At 41.2% G+C, this 19,535-nt stretch overlaps 2 protein-coding genes across 10 annotated transcripts in view; one reads left to right on the top strand and one right to left on the bottom strand.

Moving 5' to 3' along the window:
* The window catches only part of ulk4 (unc-51 like kinase 4), a 210,911-nt gene extending 208,009 nt beyond the window's left edge, over window positions 1-2,902 (top strand). For 4 of the 6 annotated variants that reach the window (XM_079894053.1, XM_079894051.1, XM_079894055.1 and 1 more), the window contains one exon: window positions 1,852-2,902. In XM_079894053.1, coding sequence (XP_079750179.1) covers window positions 1,852-2,058 — 207 coding nt within the window. In that variant the 3' untranslated portion in view covers window positions 2,059-2,902. The remainder of the gene's footprint in view (window positions 1-1,851) is intronic. The other 2 variants (XM_079894054.1, XM_079894052.1) reach the window with 1 other exon arrangement.
* ctnnb1 (catenin (cadherin-associated protein), beta 1) lies at window positions 2,466-19,109 on the bottom strand. 4 transcript variants are annotated; one of them, XM_079894057.1, is made up of 17 exons: window positions 19,092-19,109; window positions 10,187-10,231; window positions 9,827-10,051; window positions 9,233-9,486; window positions 8,907-9,145; window positions 8,534-8,735; window positions 7,486-7,630; window positions 7,290-7,393; window positions 7,159-7,185; window positions 6,416-6,754; window positions 6,137-6,295; window positions 5,852-5,971; window positions 5,283-5,433; window positions 4,890-5,011; window positions 4,544-4,604; window positions 3,079-3,304; window positions 2,466-2,900 (listed from the first exon to the last, which is right to left on the bottom strand). In XM_079894057.1, exons 2-16 carry the CDS (start codon window positions 10,197-10,199, stop codon window positions 3,096-3,098), a joined length of 2,370 nt encoding a protein of 789 aa, XP_079750183.1. In that variant the 5' UTR covers window positions 10,200-10,231; window positions 19,092-19,109; the 3' UTR covers window positions 2,466-2,900; window positions 3,079-3,095. The 4 variants fall into 4 exon arrangements, with proteins under 4 accessions (XP_079750183.1, XP_079750182.1, XP_079750185.1 ...); XM_079894056.1 differs by lacking the exon at window positions 19,092-19,109 and adding an exon at window positions 18,088-18,269; XM_079894059.1 differs by lacking the exon at window positions 7,159-7,185.
* Between the last annotated feature and the right edge of the window lie 426 nt (window positions 19,110-19,535).

Here is a 19,535-nt window from a genome sequence, read left to right as displayed (position 1 = left end):
TATGATAAATTACGAAACGCAATGAAGTTATCTTGCGTTCGGAGGTGGATGCTGCTGTTTGGGAACACAGTCGTGTAAGACAGTTCTAGGGGGACATTATAATGAACCACTTTGTCGACAGACTTTGTTCAGACATTTCAGAACAACCAAAACAACATTTCAGATGCTGTGCAACGAGATCGGCCCGCTGGTTGGTCCAGTTATGTCGTCCCATCACAGAGTCACATGACTTTTTTTCGGTTCGCATTAAGGAATTTATTTGGTAAATGTGTTTCCATCGTAGTTCATAAACTACATAAAAAGTTCATAAAAAGTTTGACTCAATTGAGTGCACAAGTTTTTTATGCACATTTTGGCCTTTCCATACAATTTTTTTTTTTATGCGATATCACAAAATGCTCATAAAAATTGGTGGATGGAAACAGTTGCAGAGCCTTTAAAGTAGAGACACTGTTGGTCTTGTGCTTGATTCATCATTGCATGTTATACGCTTTGTAATCTTTAATCAAAATGTAACGAGCAGCAGGCAGAGGCTCAGAGAAATATAGGGCCTGGTTTCTGGGACAAAGTGTTGATCTCCACAGTATATTGCAAACTCTCATTCAGATCTGGCTCCTTTTCTAATGCAGAACACCCACTTCATGATCCAGGCCATTTCCAACCGAAATGCTTCTGTCTCTCGAAAATATGTGCATTAAGCTTTTCTGAACATTATGTTGGTAAAAGGGCTTGCGAGTGGGTTTCATGTTTACTTGACTGTTATGTGCAACGCTAGACCTTTATTAGTTTCAACAGAACTGTCGTATTCTTATATACATTTAAATTCTGTCATTTACTTAAGTTGTTCCAAACCTGTATAAGTTTCTTTCTTCTGTTGAACACAAAGAAAGATATTTTAAAGACTATTGGTAAGTATTTTTTTTATTCTTTTTTTCAATGACTGCCATCAACTGTCTGGTTACCAACATTTTATTAAATATCTTCCTTTGTGTTCAACAGAAGAAAGTACGTTATACAGGTTTGGAACAACTTGAGGGACAGTAAATGACAGAATTTGGGTGAACTGTCCCTTTAAAGTATACCGAGGCAAACAATGATGAATACAACTCAGAAAAATACCTACTTGACTTTTAAATAATTTACGCTCAATAGTGGTATTTAAAATAATTGAATTAGCTCAGGTCCAGGCTACATCATCTCGGTTTTAATTTGGAGAAAAGTGAACGTTTTTAAATTAGTAATTAATTTAGGGTGAAATTCCCAGTGTCTGCATCAATAATAAATGTGGACAGCGCTGTTATCTTATTTAAGCAGGTCTGCATTTGGCACTGCTCTCTAATTATCATATTCATGAAGTAAACAACCATTGTGAATAACTTTTGACTATAAACTAATGCACTACATGCCTAATGCATTTACGTACCATGAATAATCCAGTTCAATTCTGGTATAAAATCGAATATATATTAGGGATTACAAGTATATCAACTCCCAATCATAAGATGTAGTTCTTCACGATGTCCTTCAGCTCGTAGTAAGTCTACTAAAGCCACAGCAACAGGTTATTTTTTTACAATATCCACACAAAAAATCATCACGCATGGATGAGTGTGCTTTTGCCCCTGCTTCTCAGTGTCTCGCTTGTGCTCACCAGATAAGTGACTGATGGACAGACACCACTCTCTGGAGCTTCTAGTTGCCGACTTAAAGCAATGAGCTTGAATCTTATATTGTACACTTGCTGAATGTGAATGGATTTCTCACACATTGACTGACCTGTTTGGACAACTGCATTAAAGAAATGAACACATTTTTTGGTTGATATTGCAATCACTTGTTTCTCTTTTCCAGGTCTCAGTCAGACATGACGGTGGAATCAGTGGCTGCAGAGATTCTGAAGTCCATCGGGTCCCAGGCAGAATCGAGATCCACAGAACAGAGTTTCTCTCCTGCTATTTAATGCATGTATATTTGCACTTTTGTAAGCTACGTGTGAAAAACCTGCAGACTTGTATATTTCGCAATAGACTACTGAACACTTGTGAGAGTGGTTTGTAAAGTTTACTATGTAATTCTACAATGAAATGCAACTTTAAATTTAGAATATTCCAGAAATTTTACAAAAATAAAAATGTTCACAAAATTAAATTTAGTCCATTTTATTGTTTAGCCAGGTCATAACCAAGTCTCCAACCAACAATTGCAGGCTACAATAATTAGGGGTTCTTTTCAAAACCTTTCTAAGCTACCATCAAAAAATAGATCAAGACAAGAAAAAAAAATGAAAAAGAAAAGAAAAGAAAAAAAAAGCTAAACTGGCCCCAACTGATTACAAACCCTTTGGAACATTTGCGATTTCATTAAAGCAAGAGAACTGATATTTGGACTTCTCCAATTCTTGGTTTTATACAAAAGCTACACAATGTTACATTTGATAAGAATACAATTGAACTGATTAATTAGTGTTCTACACCATAAACTCGATAAAATCTTGGATGGATCATTACCACTATAACTCAACACTATGAGAGAGAAAGACAGTCGAAAGGAATACAAAGTTCTGCAAAATAAAAGACGAGTATCATAAAGCAAGCTAGATAAGTACCATTACAGACTGAAATATCCTTTGAAAAATAAAAAGTAATAAAAAGTACAGGCAAGGCTAAGGTTGACAATTCCATCTTAGGATTTGCTTTTTGGGCTTTTCTTCTGTCAATCACACCAAATTCTGACCGACTAAGACCAGAACAAAAGTTTTACTTCCACGTGTTCCCATAGGAAACTCAGCTTGTATTAGTGTGTCAGGCACTTTCAGAGAAACTAGCCCACTCTCTTGAGCCCGCTCAGCAACTCTACAGGCCAAAATCACAATGCAGGTTCATTCAGATCAGACGACACAGCTGCAGCAGAGAGAAAAGAGGGGACAAACAGATTAGAATCCCATTAAACGCACACATACAGGACTGTAATCAATTCAGACGCAGCTCAGATTAGTTCTGCTACCGGCGTGCTTTACTCCAGCCACACACAGTGCGGTCAAGCACAGATCAAACACAATGGGCCGCCTTGGTGCCTCACCTAAAAAGTCATTGTATTTACAGATCGGTATCGAACCAGGCCAGCTGATTGCTGTCGCCCGGCGGGAGGCCGTCGATCAGGTCCTGGGCGTGGCCGAGGTCGGGAAGGCCGTCTACGGGGTAATCTGGGCCGGGGTGGTGCCCGCCCATCTCGTGCTCCATCATGGGATCCATGCCCATGGCATCCTGCCCGTAACCTCCGGAATGGAAGGAGCGGTAGCTTGGGTCTGGAGGACGAGGGGAGTGGATGGGAAGTGGAGGGAGGGAGGGAGCACACACAAACACACACACACAAACGTTAGAGGAAGCATATTAAACGGGCAGCTTACAACAGCACAACCTCAGACCCACAAGACCAGACTCAACTGGAAACTGGCATTCTCCATGAATACTGTACACACAGAGCTTCGAGGACTAGTAGATGTTTGGTTATCTAGAATGAAAATGGTTCTTTTATCTTGCCCTGCCTCAATCCAATCCAATTGTACGGTCAATTCTGAAAGCTGAATTTAAGAGTTAAGGGCCGTACACACCGGGACAAATATCGGCACGCGTTATTCGCCAGCGTTTTTCAATGCGTTTTTTGTGTTCACACCCAAGCGATTTTCACTGACGATGAGCCGAGTGAACATGCAAATTCATTCCCTGACATTAGATGGCGCTTAATGTAAAACAGAAACCACTCCATAACAGTTCTCTTTTATCAAGATTTTTGTAGTCGCTGTCGCGTTTGTCATATAGTTCTTTATGTTCCGACACCAACGAGACCAGCAGCTCTACATTCATCTTGCCTTGCATCTTCCTCGTCTTATTTCTTCCCGGCAGTAGCATATCTTCTTCGCCGTTACGTATGTGTGCTCGGCAAGACCGTTTTGTGTTTGAGCGCCCCCAAGTTGTGTTTTACTGTAACTTCAGCAGCTCCAGACACGTGAACAAAAGTGCCAATCTCATTGGTCAGATAGTTTTTGACGCAGCGCGTCAAACCAAAAAAACGAACCCGAGGCGTTTTTTAAAAATGACACTTTTACGCGTGGCGTTTTTCGCGCCGGTGTGCACTCACATTGGCGCCCTTTGTTTAGTCACGAGGCGTTAAACGTCGGCGAATATCGCACGTGAAATTCATCCCGGTGTGAACAGGCCTTTAGAGAGTTATTCCAAACTTATATAACTTTCTTCCATAAACCACAAAAGAAAATGTTAGCCTAAATGACTATTCACTTTCATTGCATAAAGTAATGAAAGTGAACAGTGACTGAGGCTGCCCGTTTCTAACATTATGCCTCATCTCATATTGTGAGGTGTCACGGGTGTGGAACATGAGGGCCCCATTTAGTACCCTCTTCATGGAAAGTGCCAGGTGTGTTGGGCTCTAGGTTTGGTGGGTGAAGGCTGATGAAGCAGTGGATTAGTGCGCATCACACCCAGATGCTGAGAGCTGATCTCATTTCTGAGAATGATGAACCTACCGTCCTGTCTGTAGCCTAGAGGCTCTCCCTGTGCACCGATGTCCAGCCCTAGATCTCCAGTCTGCAAACAGACGCACAACAAACAGGATCCATGAGAGAAACTCACTTCAGCTTCTAATTCTGCATATATCAGGACTGAATCAGTTCCACAAATGCTTTCAAAGTGCTTGAGGCTCATGAAAACAATAATGCTTTGTTAGAATCACCTGCCCAGTAAATTCACAAATATAACACCCACATCTGTCATAACAGATTCTGTAACGCACTGGGAATTGATAGGCTTAATCTCCAGCAGGGCTCTGTGCCAGCGTTGATTGCAGGATTTAGCAGAGATGAGCCCCCTTACCTCGTTCCAGGTCATGGGCTCAGTTCTGAACAGAGAGCTGGTGAGCTCCACAGACAGTCGTTTCTTGTAGTCCTGGGGCTTATCCTCAGACATGCGGAACAGAACTGCAGCAGCGTACGTGGCTGTGGGCGAGAGATAGCAACGTTAGTGTGACCGAGAAAACATTCGAGCCAGCCCTGCTCACCTCAGCCACTGCCTCCAGTGGAAAGCAGAGCTGGGAAAACAAATCTGCATAGCGTTTCGTATTCACACTAGCTCCTCTTTCTATTCTGTGGAAGTTTAACTTGTTTCTGCCAACTTTATCTTGAGACATCAGTTGGCAGTGACACTGTGCTGCCATTATTATATTTATTTGATGTGTTTCTGCATTATTCTGTATGCGGACACACTCACCAACGCCCTCGTTTCTGGAGTGGAGGAGCTCTGTGAGGGGAGCGGTGGCTCCTTCTGCCTCGATGGCCTCGGCCGCCTCCTTATCCTGAGCCAGCTCACACAGCACGCCTGCAGCCACACGCTGGATGTTCTCGATAGGTGAATACAGCAACTGCACAGACAGACACACGTCAGAAACTGGTTCAGGAGATGGAAATATAACTTACTGGCAGGAAACGAGGGTCACCCAAAATGTTCTTAATTCACTAAAACAGAACCATACATAGAGTGATAGTTTGATAAAACAACAGAATAATAGAGGTAGAATGAATGTGCGAATGATCGATAGAACAAGCACTAGGCAGAACGATAGACTGAACAAATGAGCAAACAAACGAGAATGAACAAGCTGTAGATTGAATGACAGAATGATAGAACAATACAGATAGAAGAAACTATGTATAGAACGAACAAACGTGACGAATGATGGAAAAGGCAGAAAGATTGACCAACGATAGGTAGATCAGTAGAAAGTAAAACAACAGACAGAACAAATGACAGACAGACAGAGTGAGCTCTCAGCGACTGACCTGAACAAAGAGTGGAATAGTGTTGAGTCCTCTGATGACAATTCTGTTGTGAATGTCTCTGGCTAGAATGTGCAGCGCTCCAGTGCAGCCCTCCACAATCTCCTCCATCCGCACACCCTCCTGAAACACAACACACATGAACCTCATTCACCATGTCCTTCTGCAAGAAACAGTTCAAGCGTGTATGCTTATGTATAAATGGATTACAACAAATTTCATTTCAGAACAATGACATTACACAATTCAGCTGCCTTAAAATCTGCTGATCATGTGACCGTGACTCACCACAAACTGCTGCTGTGTTCCACCCATGGAGGTGCGTCTCTGAGTGTCCTGATGGGCCCTGACCAGAAGCTGCACCAGGCGGGGAATGGCACCCTGCTCTCTGAGCGGGGAGTGGTTGGCAGGGCACAGTGCCAGGTTACGGATCAGCCCGACGGTGGCCTGGGAGAGAATACAGGGAGTGTTCAGTGTTCAAATAAAAAAAATCTCTTCACTCCAGTTCAGGCACAATGAAAGCCACTAAAAGGAGACAGGAGTGATGACCTCAAGTCACTTACATACCTTAATGAGAGGCCAATGTGAGGGAGGGTGGAGTAATTTGACCACCACAGGCAGCCCATAGTGCAGCCGCACTGCATTCTGGGCCATCTCTGCATCCTGGTGTCTGGATGTAAGGTGGCGGAGGGCACAGATAGCCGGCTCCGTGATGTCCTCTCTGTCCCCGGCTCGAAGAACGGTGCGCACGAGGGCCTCGATGCCACCCACTTGGCACACCATCATCTTGTTCTTGTAGTTGTTGCAGGTGAGGTTGGACAGGATTCCAGCAGCACACGTCACCACATTGATGTCATCTGACCCGAGCAACTGGACCAGGGTGCCCAAGAGCCCCTCCATGCCCTCCTGTAGATCAGAAGGATCCAGAGTTGAGATGCATATCTTTCTTCAACCCAGAATTTGCATCCATGACAAGCTCAGTCCACGATTTGTTTAGTCCCGCACACGACCAGCCACAGCCATTCGTAACATTTTACAACACGTTACATGAGGTTGTAAGCCTACCATGAGTGGGTAAACGGTTAAATACACAAAATCATTCCAGAAATGTTTTGATAATTCAAGAATTCTGACGTCACAACAACAGCTGGGTGAAATGTACACATAGCGCAGGCATTACAACCAAATGTAGCATCCGTTCATGCTCCATCGACACTGTTCTTTTACAATTTGATGTCCTTACTGTGTGGGGTCAGAGCTGGCTACAGCCCACAACCCCCATCACAGACAAAGGCAGGAATGACTGTTACCTGCACATCTACTTCTGCTAAAGACGTCTTCTCCATGGAAACAATGGGGAGACAGAAAGAGAGGGCTCATGTAGGAAGAACAGAAGACAGCGTAAAAGAGCTGAGGGAGAGAGACAGAGACGGAACGGTACCTGTTTGGTGGCAGCATCTGAAAGATTCCTCAGTGTCCACAAGCAGTTCTGTACCAGTCGCTGACTGGGGTCTGTGAGATGGAGGCCGAGTGCTTGCATGCCACCTGAAAACAGACACAAAGCTTATTCAAACCGTCTGAAACCCTCAACCTTCCGCTATAATATCCTGGGCCAAACTGAAGACAAATGGTCTCACCGGCCTCAACGATGGCAGGTTTGTTACTGGAGCACACAGACAGCACTTTGAGCACTCGACTGGTGGTCCACAATAGTTTCTCATAGGTGTAGGTCCTCATGATGTTGACCAGAGCCTGTGGGCCTCCGCTGGCCAGAATGATAAGCTGAAAAGGAAAAGCAAATTGAATGAGTGTTAACATTTTACAGTCCATCCGGCACAGCTCAAACAAGTGTAACTTTGTTAATAAATGACCAAAGATGCACAAAAACAGGAAAATCACCAGAACAGAAATAAAGTACTACAAGTAATATAGTAGCGCTGCATGATCTAGTGTTTTCAGTGTCTCAGAACGGCTCGGTTCAAAGTAAAAGCTGCACCTCACAAACTCCGTTCTGCATGTGCTCTGAGTTTGAGTCGCTTGTAATGTGCATTTGGGAACACAACATGTGACAACCATCTTTTCAACTTGCGATGAGAAACAGGCTGTCAACAAGCGGTTTTCCACCTAAATAAAAGCTGGTAACACTATTTTACAGTGTCCTTGTTAAATGTTACATGTACTTGCCATAGTAATAACAATAAATTATGCATAATTACATGCAACTAACCCTCAACCAAATCTTAATCCTACCCTAACCCTATAATAAGTACATGGAGTTGCTTAATATTACTCAGTACTTAAATATATAATTACACTGTAACAATGACACCTTAAAAAGTGTAACCTAAAAGCTCAATGGTTTAATGCTTGAAAAAAAATATTAAGACAGCCATAAATATTAGTCCTGTAATTGAGCAAATTGTGCAGCCCAACAAACAAGCACAGCAAACCTGAAGCATTTTTCCCAAATTGTGTGGCCCTATAATGTAGTCAGACATTGAGTGCCAAGGCGGCCAACATCAAGGTGCAAATAAAGAACAGTCCAAATCTAAAAATAGCAGAGGAATTTTGTTGCAGTGCTAGAATGACGAGTGATGTAAGAGAAAAAAACACTCCGTAAACAAGTGAAGTTGGCCGAGCACCCTGCTGTGATGTGCCTAGCTTTGAGAAGTTTTTGCTGCTTACTTTGCTTTCCTGATTTCCGTATGCCAGAATCTGAAGGCAGTCTGTCGTGATGGCGAGGAATTTCACATTTGTTTTGTTTAACAAGGCCACCATTTTCTGCAGGCCTCCGGCCAGACGGACGGCCATCTTGGCTCCTTCCTGGTGCAGTAGCAGGTTGTGTAGAGTTGTAATGGCATAAAACAGTACAGAGTCCACCGGGGAGCTGAAGAGACCAGAGCAAAATTAATTAGCACCTAACTACAGATAAATAATGGGATTCAAGCTTAAGCAACCAGAGCAGGTCTCAGTATGACTCAGCCTGCTGGTCCTTGAACTCCAACACATTGTGGTTGATATATGTCTGCTTAAAAATAGAGCATGATGGAGAACCAACCCAAGCATTTTGACGAGGGCAGGGATGCCTCCCGATTTGAAGATGGCGAGCAGGCCTTCTCTGTGGTGGGAAAGGTTGTGTAGGGTGCCGGAGGTGCAGCGGGCCGTTTCTACATCACTAGTGTTCTGCATGGTCCTCACAATGGCTGACACCATCTGTGGGGATCGCATGATGGCGTGACGAGAGGCCTCCTTCTTAGAGAGCTGATGCACCATAACAGCTGCCTTATTAACCACCACCTGATGGAAAAAGAAGAAAAACAAGCCATTAGCACACTCACAGTGTCACAGCGCTGGCTGTTTTTGACAATCAATCTGGCTTCCAACCTGATCCTCATCGTTCAGTAGTTTGGTGAGCTCTGGAATGGCGCGGGTGGCCAGCTCTGCATCGTCCTGGTAGTTGATGAGGTTGACCACGGCGTGTTTGAGCATCTGTGAGGGCTCGGCCAGGCGCTGGACGTTGGTGGGGTGAGCAGTGTCGAACTGTGTGGAAGGTATCTGCATGCCCTCATCTAGAGTCTCTGGGAACATGGCCGCCCGGACTCTCTGGGCTCTGGTCATGGCGTACTGACCATCAATGTCTACAGAGAAGCAAAGTACTATATTAAGCAACTGACTTGTGCACAGTTAATCAAAATGACTTCAAAGATCTATTATGCGTATGAATATAATCGAGTGATTGTTAATTCCACATTGAAAAGATACAAACAAGCCAGTACAATAAGCAATTGTCTCAGTGCCATGTCTTACAATAACCCTTGTGAGTGCAGTTCATAGTTTAAATAAGTGTGCATTTTCCATTCCAACATTCAAGGGATTTTTTGACTCTGTACATTAAACCCTTTTTTTTTTTTTTTTTTTACATTCTTTCCATCATTTCTCAGATATTTTAAAACATGAGACAATAGAATCAACACATACCTGCTACCTGGTCCTGGCTGAAGGACTGGTTAAAGCCCTGCTCCCACTCATATAGCACCTGATTGTCCACATCTTCATCCTCTGGGTTGCCCTTGCCGCTCAGGGACGGGGCAGTGGTTGTGGCGCCAGAGTGGATACCTGAGTCCAGGTAAGACTGCTGCTGCCAATGGCTGACCGCAGCCTTGCGATCCGGCTCCATGGCCATGTCCAGCTCCATCAAGTCAGCTGCACATGAAACATTACACAATGAGTTAATAAACAGCATTTAGGCAAAAAAGTTTTTTAACTCTTCAACATGTTTCTATAGTAAAATATTTTTGGCGTAACAAGTTGTGAAGCAGAAATGTTAGAAGAACTTACATTGGGTAGCCATGATTCTCTCACAGCCAAGGACAGCTTCCTAATCTGAAATACACACAGCAACATGGTTAATTTCACATTCGCAGTGCCAACTCTCTCTCTCTCTCTCATATAGTCGAACACAGCTCAAACACATTCCAGAGAAGTCCAGCATGCAGCACACACAAGCCCCAGTGTTCGGACTGAATGCTCTCTGTCTCCTAACCTGACTGCAGCTGGGATGAAAGAGTGAGGCAGGATATGCCGCACTACACACACAGCTACTCTTATTATCTGCAGGTCTCTCACGATACTCCCCGGAAAGACATGAACAATAAACACTGCTACAGGAAATCAAAGGTCTTGGTGATCATTCAGGAATGTAGGGGTTATTGTAGCAGTTTCTCCATTTATCCTTCAAAACTGCATTTATCAGCCACTAAAAAAATGTAACTTTGTTACCAAGTTATTATGTGACGTATGTAAAACAAAATAAATTACATCAAGGTAGCTATCTACCGAGCTGACAACAATGAGGTTTTGTTGATACAGTGACAATATTAAAATGTTGAGAAAACAAATGCCATCTTTTTTTATCAGCAAAAGTTTGGATTTATAGCTGTGTAATTTCCTGCCATCACTGCAGATATTGCAAATTAAACCATTATGTTTGCATTGAAGAAGGTTCAAAGAAATGAATATATTTTTTCTATACATTTCAAAACAAAATGTCATTTTCCACTTAAACATAGTCCTGAATATATCAGGACTCAATGACATTTAAAAAAACTCATATACAAATCCATATTTGGCATTTTACAAAGTCATTCCATCACAAGCATTATAATAAAGCTTGAACTATTAGTGTCACTCCAAACATCCACCTCCATCTCCTCCTCTAAGCCATTCACTAGCAAAAGAGGTGCTAAAGGTTTATATGACCTTCAATAATGTGCTCAGCCAGAAACCCCACCGTCAAAACAGCGTCAATATGCACATGACATTCTTTGCTGATTGCCCATCAACGCCGGCAGTTAACACCTACTGAAACGATACTGAATTCAGTGTCTCGGTCCAGGGGGCCCCAGTCTCCTTCCCTTTTGTGAGGCCTCCTCCTGAATTACCATAACACAAGCCCAGAGCCCACCTCCTTTATTCAGATGTACAACACCCCTCTCCAAGTCAGCAGGCAGAACGCAACCCCTCTCCGAGACATCCAACATTCACATGTAGCCTTGAGACTGAAACTGGCTGCCCATGACTCTCCATTGTGTTGGCTAGCAAAACATACTGTTCCTCTCAGTAAAACAACTCCTGCAAAACACACGTTGCAGCATGTGAAAAGCTCACTCGGAAGAACGTTTCAGCAAGCTCTCATCAACATTTTGCTGTTCTTGTTCAAAAGCTGTTAGTATATGTCGAACAACCACGTAAGAGGTTTAGCTTTATGACGCAGCAAGGACTTGGCAATTATTCAGAGAAAATGCACTTTCCTGTGCATTCGGCTCTATAGTCTCGCACACACTCGCTATTGTCAGGATTTGGCTCTCGAAAGCAGCCTCAAAGTTCAGGAGCTGAATTAGGTCAAGTAAAGAAAAGCTAGACTGGAATACAGAAGTGTTTGGTGTTGCACAGTCTATTATATGGATAAACCTCAACTATTCAGCAATAATGGGGCTTTAAGTTATAACACAACAGATTGAACACTAAGGCAAAAAAATAATGATGCAGCGGACTTTCATTAGCATATTTTGTCTATTTTGTGCACAAAACAAGGATACAACAGGTAAGGCAACTACAGCTTGTTAGACGAGTCTCAGCTTTCAAATTTAATTGTCAGTTTTATCATCAAATTCACAAAATAAATGTGGTTTTGGAACTCTTTAATGTGGTGTGACATATCTAGAGGTGCAAATCTTCACTTGCCTCATGACTACAATTCAGAGGGTAACGTTTCGAGTATAAAACTATTCTCGATGCATCAGGATGAGCCTGTTCTTCCTAATCTTTTATTAAATCAGAATATAGGCTAAATATTTTTTATCTTTATAAAAAATAAGAACAAAGATGCAAATAAACAGTAGAACAAATACAAGAATTTTTTATTTTTTTTTACATTATTTAACAGTGTTATTCAGGGAAGATACAGAAATTATCAAATGTAAAAATATAAATATAAATATCGCAGTATATATCTATATCTCAATGCATAGTTTACTAATGATGCATAATTCATACTTTATTGTATACAGCAGGGCTCAACAACAAGGACTGCCCAATGGCCCGGGGTCAGCGTAAATGACGCTCAAGACAGTTGACGGAACCGTCACTTACCCGATCGGACCAGTGCTGAATTGTCAGGAATGTTCATTTGCACGTCTTTTTAAGCCTTGCTAATTAAAATATTCAAGTGCAAGACGACGTGAAAGAGAACTCAATTCAGTACTCGTGCACTGTGTGAGAAGTTGTGTGTGCGGAACATCCGAAGCACGCGCACAGAAAGCCGCCTCTCAGACTGATGAATGATGAATTGAGTTCTCTTTCACTTCTTGTGGACATTCCCACAAAATTGTCAAAATGCCTGTGTTGGCAAGTATTCTTGAAAACAGTCTGTTATGTCTAAAGTGAACGCAAGCAGTTGAGAAGTAAAAAGCATGTGTACAGTATCAGTATATTGGATCCTTGCATTAAGTCTTAAAGTGACAGCAGCCTAATATTCCTCCTGCTGTCTGTATTATTAATGTTAATCAAACAACTAAGGGTGACGAAAAATCACTCACTGATCTTGACTGAATAACTTCTGTAAATTAAGAATCAATCATTTTATTTATACAATGAAGATTATATGCAGTGTTATTTTACATTTGATTTAATTTCTCTACCTGAAAAAAACTTTGTTTGTACTATTGTATTTATGCTATTGTTTTTAACAATATTTTAAATTTATATGAGTTAGGCTAGTAGTTTTTAGTGTTATAACCTTATTAAGGTTATGGGTTAAAGAAGAAAACAATAAGTAGACCTTTTTTTTATGGTGGGGCAAGTAAAACCACTGGAAAAAAAATCCTTAGCATTGAGCCCTGTTACAAATAAAATGATTCTTATTAAAGCTGCAAAAGTTTAGTCAAGAGCAGCGAGTGATTCTCTACTTTTTTTTGCTGCTTGATTAATGAGACAGCTTCAGGTTTATTATATTAAGACCATGCAAGGATCTAATATGAATGTTACAAATTCGATTTTTAGCCCAACTGTTTACGATTAACTTAAGACATAACCGACAATGTTCACGTGAACACTCGCCTAGACAGATATTTTAAATGAATTCTGTTCATCTGACCGTTAGAGTGCGAACTGCTGCTAAAGAGAACTGAATTTAAAAGAGAACTGTCTTTGTGTGCAAGCTTCGGGTGTGTGTCAGCGAGAGAAACGCATTGTGAGATTTTTCGTGGCTTATTGCGCTTAATTCTGTTTAAAATCAAGCATGTCCAGCACCTTTTCACATTCATGCATGTCATTTTCGAAAAAAACGAAACAAACAACTGCTTTGCTTCCAAAGAACATTTACAACTTTTATTAATATCTAACAAGAGTAGCCTACTTTATTTACGATAAAACAGCACATTAATATGTATTATAGTCCTATTTAACTTTTAAAAATTGATTATTTTGTTTTTAAGCATCGATGCAGAATCAACCATATCAGCATCGTATAAATTATTATATTCCACAGCTCTAGACAAATCGCTATAGTTCAAATCACAAATTAACATTAGAAGGCAAATTGAAAGAAACAGTATGACTTTTACTTAACTTCTTAGTGATGTCTTTAATGTATGTTTGAAGAAATATTTCATAAAAAGTTATTACAGCCAAAGTTTTAACAATGAATTGGAATAGAACAATTATATTAAAAGGTTGTTATAAAAACAGGCTAATGATCAATAAAATGTTTGTATACAACTAGCCTAATTATTTAATTTATAAAATGATTAAACTATTTTAGGTATCTATTTTGCATCACTATAGCAATCAAACTGTAGCGCAGCTCAACAATAAAACCAAAAGCAGGCCGTGTCGTGAATGCTTTAGTTTTTACGAATGGAAATCTCACCTGGACCAACACAGGGGTGCCAAACAAAACCCCTGGCCCATGAGAAAAATGGAATTGACACCAAAGAAAACAAAAATCTCTCAATCCTGCGCAGCTCCACGTCGAACCGAGTCAAAATGACAGGGTCAGCTCATGTTATATGCATGCGGCAGTAACGAGGACAGTTCCTCTAGGAGGCAGCTTTCAGTATTCTGAATGCATTGCAGAGCATGGAAAGCGTGTTTGATAAGGGGATGTGTAAAACAGTGCTGCTGTGGCACTCCGCCTGGGGCTGCTGAGAGTTTCACAGCAGTCAGCCAGTCGCTTGGTCTGTGGCTCACAACATCTGGAGTCAATTGGAGAGATAAACCCAGCAGCATTCAGGCTTTAACCCCCCTGCGGTATTACAGCTCGCTTTCGCACGCAACGTGAGGTGCCAACTGAGCCTCAGCCTCCAAGAAATCCCACACACAAGCTACACTTAATCAGTCCTCTCGCTCACAAGCAAATGAGATGTATGGAACTAACTCCTAACAAACCACTACAGGTTAGTCTGTGTCACTGATGAGGTCATGCTGGATATATTTAGATGATCGAACTGACTCAACCCTTCAAAGAACTCAATTGCTGGGTTATACAATCATGTGAATGGGCAGTGTGATAATACAATGACGAAGAGAAAAGCGTCTGGGTGAGCTCTTCTGAATTTGACTCTAGCTGAAGTTTCTTTATTCCAATACACAGATAGACTGGCTTGGGTATGAAGAATCCCAACCATAATAACCGTGTGTTTTTCACTGCCGGGCCAACATGCACATCTGAAACCAATCTGAATGTTTTGGTACCTCTACTGGGTGGAACATGGGTGGACTTGCACACGGAAAAATGTGAGGGGGGGGGGGGGGGGGGGGGGGGGGCACAGTCCGCATAGAGATCTACCAGAGAGGCTACTAACAATGAGCAACAAATAAGCACTTCATTACTCAAAGCTTGAATTTGACTCTGAACCTGGCACACAAATCTGTTACGCATACATCGAATTTCAGAGTCAGCATCGTGAGGAAAAGCTAACGTCTGCATCACAAGACAATAGCCTGGACCAAACTCTGTTATTTTGCCATTAGTTACTTCATCCCCAAGCAAGTCTACATGAAACTTTGCATTGAAATAAGTGTGAAGCCAAAACAAGAATGCAGTTTATTTATTTATTATTAAAAGAAAACTGTTCATTTAAAATGCACTAATGTAATGCATTACAGCGCACCTGGTCTTTGCATCTATAGTGAAAGTATCTGGCATATGGTACTAAAACAGATCAGCTACAAAAAAAGGCAAAACAAACAGCAAAAGTTCTCCCAAACCCTGTGCCCATTCCGCACTCCACCATGGGCTTCTCCGAAGAAACATGAGGCTTGAGAAGACTGGGGCATTTGTTTGTAATCCTTGGCATTCAAGCAGCATGTGAATTTAAATACCCCCCAAATGGCTTGAGCCAAGTGCCCGTTGTGACCAGGGGCATCCAGCTTAGATAGCGATTTCAACACCTGCATTCGATTTCAGAAATCTGCCTATTGTGTGCAGCATTTCAAAAGATGCAAGCTCCCAGGAACATCCTATACTACACATCTGCTCCCAATGCGTCAACGGTGATGAGAGATGCTGTAACAGCCCGAGCCTGCGCACATGAATACAGCTTGGCTCAATGTATTCTGAATTTAGTCAAAAACACACTATAGCCTCTCTGTACACCCTAAAGGACTACCCCAGACACTTCTATTTGGAGAGTTCAGGCATAAAGACTCAAAGAAAACATTGGGAGAACATCGTGTCTATCAGACAAACACTTAGCCTAATCCACAGAAAATGGAAAAGGACTAAAATGGAAAAACTAAAACTTTAAAGTATTCTAAAAGTGCTGGCATGCTTGATAATGCACATGCTGAATAGGTGGTGATGTATGAGAACTATCACGGGCATTTAATTAACTCAGATAGGATAAAATTAATATCAATTTATTTTGGTCCAAAAAAAAAAAAAAAAAAAAGCAGGTAAAAATGACTAATGCTTTCTTTTGAATGGTTTTGCACGATTTTCCCCAGGTATCTACTTAACAAAATTTAGTAATATTTCTCAATTTTTAAGGAAAGTGTTTACACAAAATCTTAATTTCAGACAGATTTAAACAGATGTTTGTCACTGCACTGACATTGGCACAGCTATGCTCAATGAATGAAGCAACAAACACCACAGTCAATCACACAAACATGCTAAAACCTGTGGTTGCCACACTAACTTCAATAACAGATACTCCAATATCCAACATAACTGATTAAATACTTTGCCTTTACTCAGTGCATAAAATAACACTTGGGCCGAATTTCAACATTTCCTCTGCAAATCATGGGAAATAAAAATCTACCATGCATTAAAGTTAAACAACCAAAAATGAGCCATGTAGTCCCAACACAAATTAAGTAACATATTTAAGTGGACAATACAAAATGAAATTACGTTTAATAAAACATTGAGCAATCGTGTTGCTTTCGCTCATTTTAATTAAGTAAATTGAACAAGCAGTAAAAATATTTTTCCCAATGAATTCTCAGAACCTACTAAACCACCAGAAAGTGTCATAGGGGGAAAAACATGGATTAGTTCCTACAAGCAGGAATAAAAAACAAAAGTGACTTGAATGCCTAATGTTTATGGGAAAGTAAGGAAGCTATGCATTCCGCCTAAAGTTAGCAGAAGTGGAGGAAAAGGCACATTTGTTTGGTTTTCGTTTTAAGCCACGTGAATCATTAACAAATGTACTGCCAGTTGTGCTTACAGGGGCGGCTACGGTATCATATGTTGTGCTAAATAATAAACCCTTTAAAGCTAAATAAATAAATATAAATCCACGCCTATGCAGGAAAGAATACTAATTTCACACACTGAGCATTAGTAAAGCTGGAGTCAGACGGGTGTAATGTGAAGTGATGTGCGGGTCCGCAGAGCCCGATGATCCCCACCCCCATCAGCACGAGCTCCAGCAGAGTCAGGTTTCACTCAAGCTCCTCCTCGACTTCCTCTCAACGGACAAACACTTTAAATGCCTTTGTTTGTTTCTTACTGAGAAACTTGGATATGGGTCATGTTTACTACCGCGTGATTTTACTAAAATCATAAGCGTTTATAACTCAAGGTGATACAGCTGGCCAGGCATCTGAGCTGAAAATGTTACTAAAAACTTACTGTCCTCCAGATTTGACGAAGTCACAAAAAAAGTCAACATCTCGGGTTCAGTAACTTAAATCCGCAAACACGAGCTTGAAAAGTCAACACAAAAGACAGCTAGTTTATATTAACCAAAGCCTAACTTTTAACCTAACGTACCACATCCCCGACTTTAAACAAACACAGAATTTATATTGCCGTCAAACCAACTTTTGTTGTTGCATTTTAATGTGAGAATTCGCAGAGAAGTTAATAATTCGTGTAAAAAGGAGAGTACTATCCAGTTGAGTTGTCGGAGGATTTTACATGGTCTCCACAAAACACTTTCCCAGCCCTAAAATGCTAACCAAGCTAGCACCAAATACACGAAATGTCTTTACTCTGAGCTTCAAATACACCTTTTCTAATACATTAAAACGCCTACAGAATAACAGTCGAACAAATCCGCGTTTATATGAGTCAATGTAACGTTAGGTGGAATTTGGCCGTGATTTTGCAGCAAATCTATCCAGTGGCTGATGATCTCCTCCTCATTCCCCACAGCTGCAGAGAGACATTCCCTCCGAACATTCCACACAATAACCAACAACACGTTTTATTGGCGAACACTTACCTGTATCAAAAGCTGTATATTCCCTTTTCGCGTTTCAGTACTTAAACACGAATAATGGCGACAATCCGTTGAGAAATGTTGAGTGAATGACCCGCAGCTCCTGCTGAGAGTGAATGTGTGCGCGAGGACTCCGCGCTCGCGCAGCAGCAGCACACTGGGAAAGATGGCGTCACTCCATGTGTGCGCGAGCCATTATAAAAACTCCTACCCATACCATATCCCGCCGCCTTCCGGAAAACTAGATCCCGTGCCGCCGGATCTTTATCGTAAAGAAACCAAAAGCGGTTTCCATACCCAAAACCGACATACAGATATAAAAATTAGTAGTGCTGGATATGGCTGCGCGCTGACCGACAGAAATGTGAGGTCGTTTTTAGGGAGTATGTAAAATAAGGATTCGTGCGTAGGAATACACTAGCTATACGGCTGTGGTGCGGCAAGGGGGCGCACCTATTCATTAAGTTTTATGACTCTCGCATTAAAGAGAGTGTGTAGTGTTGACGGGAAGCGACGCGACAAGACGACTAACCTAATATCATGAATTAAAAAAAAATAATAATAATAATAATTGTGGAAATAAAAATCTTCCTAGCAAACGAGAGCAAAAATGGGCTCGGCGATTTTAGGTTTTAGAGACAGGGGAAGTTTTTTCCATCTCTCTCCCCATAGAACAATGCAGCGAGGATCGGAAAACTACTGGATTAAACCACTGAGACATTTTACTTGTATATGCTAAAATATCCATCCGTTTAATTATATATTGTATTTACCATAATTCACAACTAGAAAAGCTCCGAGGACATATTTTCGGCTGCAGCAGATTGTTGGTTTCACGAAAGGAAATATTCGATGTATGACGTTTAAACCCCTGAAAATGACTATAAACATTTGAAATGACCGTACATATCTAATACACGGCCTTTCAACGTGCATATTTTGCATGTTTACAAAACACAATTCGTGTCGTGACTGTGTGAAGCTGTCATGTTGAGACTGGTTCTTACCTCAACTCTTCCCTGAGTTCCCATGGAAAAATAGAGAGGAGGGGCTGAGGAAACACAACAGTGCCAAAACACACTTGGACCATATTATGGCTTAATACAATCATCTTTAATTGTCACAGTACTGACATTAATTATGGTATTTTGTATACCTTGTTATGACAACCTTGTCATTGATTGCCCCCTTGTTTGGACCCCTGTGCTTCGTTCACTTATTGAAATCTTATTGAGGATAGAAGTCATCACCATTAAAACTCTTAACTAACAGTATGTAACATAGCCTATATGTCAACAGCAAACAAGATATGTGGGTTTCAGGGTTTACTATTGTCTATAAATTATATTTGATATCTTTAATACTACAAAAAAAAAAAAATTTTTAAACAAAACATTTTCCCTCAGTCTATGACATTAAAAGCAGAACAGGCTAAAGCTGCCTTATTTTGA

This window comes from Squalius cephalus (assembly GCF_949319135.1).
Source record: "Squalius cephalus genome assembly, chromosome: 15".
Taxonomy (NCBI): domain Eukaryota; kingdom Metazoa; phylum Chordata; class Actinopteri; order Cypriniformes; family Leuciscidae; genus Squalius; species Squalius cephalus.
Note: the sequence above shows the minus strand (reverse complement) of the source record. Positions and strands in the feature narration are given on the sequence as shown.

What these genes read in the sequence shown, in the direction of transcription:
- ctnnb1 (XM_079894057.1), bottom strand. An exon ending in CAGCCAGGACCAGGTAGCAG is followed by an intron (nt 9,487 to 9,826) that starts GTATGTGTTGAT and finishes GCTTCTCTGTAG; the next exon opens with ACATTGATGGTCAGTACGCC. An exon ending in ACCTGCCATCGTTGAGGCCG is followed by an intron (nt 7,394 to 7,485) that starts GTGAGACCATTT and finishes GTCTGTTTTCAG; the next exon opens with GTGGCATGCAAGCACTCGGC.